Raw genomic sequence first — 2,849 nt, 5'->3', positions numbered from 1 at the left:
CAAACCAATATGCACATGTATCCCCAAAAGTAGAGGCACAGGGCAGAAGGAGGTAGGCACAGTTGTTTTAGCCTCACCATGCCACCAGTCCTCCAAGAACAGCCGCACTCCACCCGAAAAGGCGCGTCCCTCCCTCCTTCCCTCCCTCCCGGAGGCCTGTCCTGTGATTCTCCATGGGGCGCTCACAATAATGTCCTTAAGCGGTGCCAGCGGTACCTCCGCGCAGGCCTGAGGAGCGGGTGGCCAATGAGCACGCGCCTGCGCCGGACCTCGCGCCCCCATTGGCTGCGCCCAGCAGCCCGCGACCCCTCAGGTTCCCAAGCCGGGTTTAAAGGGGTTGGGCGCGGGCTACTGCCCTGCCATCCGCTCCCCGCGCGCAGGTCTGCGGGGAGGGGCGGCCTGCTGAAAGGTCCACCCCGGGGCGTTCCTGAAGGGCGCTTCGGCCCTCCCCACCATCCCCCAGATGTATTATGCGGTTTCCCAGGCGCGCGTGAACGTGGCCCCTGCGACCATGCTGCGGCCACAGCGGCCGGGAGACGTGCAGCTCGGGGCCTCCCTGTATGAGCTCGTGGGCTACCGGCAGCCGCCCTCCTCCTCCTCTTCCGCCACTTCCTCCTCCTCCTCCACGACGGCCCCCCTTCTCCCCAAGGCGGCGCGCGAGAAGCCGGAGGCGCCCGCCGAGCCGCCGGGCACGGGATCCGGGCCGGGCGCGCACGCGGGCGGCGGCTCCAGGGCAGACGCCAAGGAGGAGCAGCAACAGCAGCTGCGGCGCAAGATCAACAGCCGAGAGCGGAAGCGCATGCAGGACCTGAACCTGGCCATGGACGCGCTGCGCGAGGTCATCCTGCCCTACTCGGCGGCGCACTGCCAGGGTGCACCGGGCCGCAAGCTCTCCAAGATCGCCACGCTGCTGCTCGCCCGCAACTACATCCTGCTGCTGGGCAGTTCGCTGCAGGAGCTGCGCCGCGCGCTCGGCGAGGGCGCGGGACCCGCTGCACCGCGCCTGCTGCTGGCCGGCCTGCCTCTGCTCGCCGCAGCGCCGGGCTCAGTGCTTCTGGCCCCCGGCGCCGTGGGGCCGCCCGACGCGCTGCGCCCGGCCAAGTACCTGTCGCTGGCGCTCGATGAGCCGCCGTGCGGTCAGTTTGCGCTTCCCGGCGGCGGCCCGGGCGGCGGCGCGGGCAGCCCCGGCCTTTGCACCTGCGCCGTCTGCAAGTTCCCGCACCTCGTCCCGGCAGGCCTGGGCCTGGCCGCGGTGCAGGCGCAGTTCTCCAAGTGAGGGCTGGCCCGGGCCCGGGGCGCGACCTCGGCCCGGCCTCCCGCCGCCCAGCTTCTGCGCGTCCCCGCGCCCTGCGGCCCGCGAGAGCAGGGCCGAGCAAAGAGGGCATTTCGAACTTCCTCGCCCAGAGAAAGGGACTGTTGGGCGTCCCCTCCCCGCCCCCACCCCGGGGAAATTAAAATGACCCGAGCGGATGTTCGATAGAGCGTCGGGGCTGTTTGGGGGTTCTGGGTGGATTCCAGCTGCTTTGCGCAGCAAGTGCGCACTCTCACTGCCACTGTCACCCAGCGCTTGTCTCTCCCGGCTCCTGGAGTCGTGCGCTTCGCAGGGGGTGATGTGGACTTCAGGGCGCCATGCTAGCTCAGGGTGCGGCGGCAGGCCAGGCCCGAGGGGACCAAGGGGCTGCTCTCGGAGGGCGGGAGGGAGGGGTGGCGGTGGTTTCTTCTCCTCGGCCAGGGGTCATAGGCGCCCTTGTTCCCAGCAAACAGCCCCTGTTAGAGGAGGCTGCCCGACCCCAGAAAGCCGAGAGAGACCACTTAGTCGGTGCAGAAGGTCTCGGGCGTAGCAGACGGACCGACCCTCTGCGGCTGGACGGTTGGCATCGCGGTGCCACGGGAGGGGGCGATGACAATTCCCGGGTCGATGGGTGTGCTGGGTTGGGAAGTCCGCTTTCGTACCCCGACGATTACAGTGCAGCTTTTGATAATCGCATAACCGTGTGTTTCGCTGCGATTATTCGCTTTGAAATCCTGGGGTCTTCTTAGAACGGCAGTTTAGAACTCAAGATTCATCGTTTTGTCCCCCCTTCCCCAAAGGTAGCGTAACCAACATTTGAGCTTGCTTAAAAACAACCACCTTTCCCCCGCAGAAGGGGTTCCCGGTGTCCTAAAAAATAGGTAACAATGCGTTTCGCCGTTGCCGTCCTGTCAGAAAGCACGTTGTCTAATTAACGTTCTGCCTCGTTAAAAGACACGGAGGGGAACCGGGGGCCTCACACAGCAGGCTGCTCGGAGGGGCCCCACTGCGGTGGCGACGGCGGGATGGCGTTTTCTGCGCTGTCCCTTCACGTGCGGGGTCTTGGACCAGCGCGTGGGGCGGGTCACCTGGCCGCTGTGCGATTGAAGAACTATCAGTACATTGATTTGTTACAGACGTTAACAAATTACTCCACCCAAGATGATTTCATGATCTTTCAGAAGCTTGCTTTGGATTTTATGTTTAAGGTTTTTGGTTGTTGGTAGTAGCCGAATTTAACTGGCATTTTATTTTTTTTCTCTAACTTTGTTTCGTTGCGCTGTGAAGAATCAACAAAATAAACATGTACAAACCTTATATTTCCCGCCTGATTTGTTTGTTAATAAAAGTGTAAGGTGCCCTGGTGGGTCCAGAACCTCAGGATGAAGGGTAATCATTAAAGGATGCGGGTCAAAATTTTTAAACCTGTCTTCCTGATTTGTAAAATAATCCAATGGAGTCAACTGTGGGTCAAGTTCAGGCATCGCAGGTGAATGGGTGGGTGAGAGGAGGGAGGCAGGAATTCCAGGAATTAGTTCTTAGCCAAGCTGGGAGGGAG

The 2,849-nt window shown here is 62.5% G+C and overlaps 1 protein-coding gene across 1 annotated transcript; it reads left to right on the top strand.

Moving 5' to 3' along the window:
- Positions 1-361: 361 nt before the first annotated feature.
- OLIG1 (oligodendrocyte transcription factor 1) lies at positions 362-2,602 on the top strand. Its single transcript, XM_060009810.1, has one exon. It carries the CDS (start codon positions 464-466, stop codon positions 1,274-1,276), a length of 813 nt encoding a protein of 270 aa, XP_059865793.1. The 5' UTR covers positions 362-463; the 3' UTR covers positions 1,277-2,602.
- The last annotated feature ends 247 nt before the right edge of the window (positions 2,603-2,849 follow it).

Source organism: Delphinus delphis, chromosome 4, assembly GCF_949987515.2.
Source record: "Delphinus delphis chromosome 4, mDelDel1.2, whole genome shotgun sequence".
In the NCBI taxonomy this organism is placed as follows: Eukaryota; Metazoa; Chordata; class Mammalia; order Artiodactyla; family Delphinidae; genus Delphinus; species Delphinus delphis.
Note: the sequence above shows the minus strand (reverse complement) of the source record. Positions and strands in the feature narration are given on the sequence as shown.

Bases quoted from the DNA above. Each gene is read 5' to 3' on its own strand.
- OLIG1 (XM_060009810.1), top strand. From the start codon at position 464: ATGTATTATGCGGTTTCCCAGGCGCGCGTGAACGTGGCCCCTGCGACC.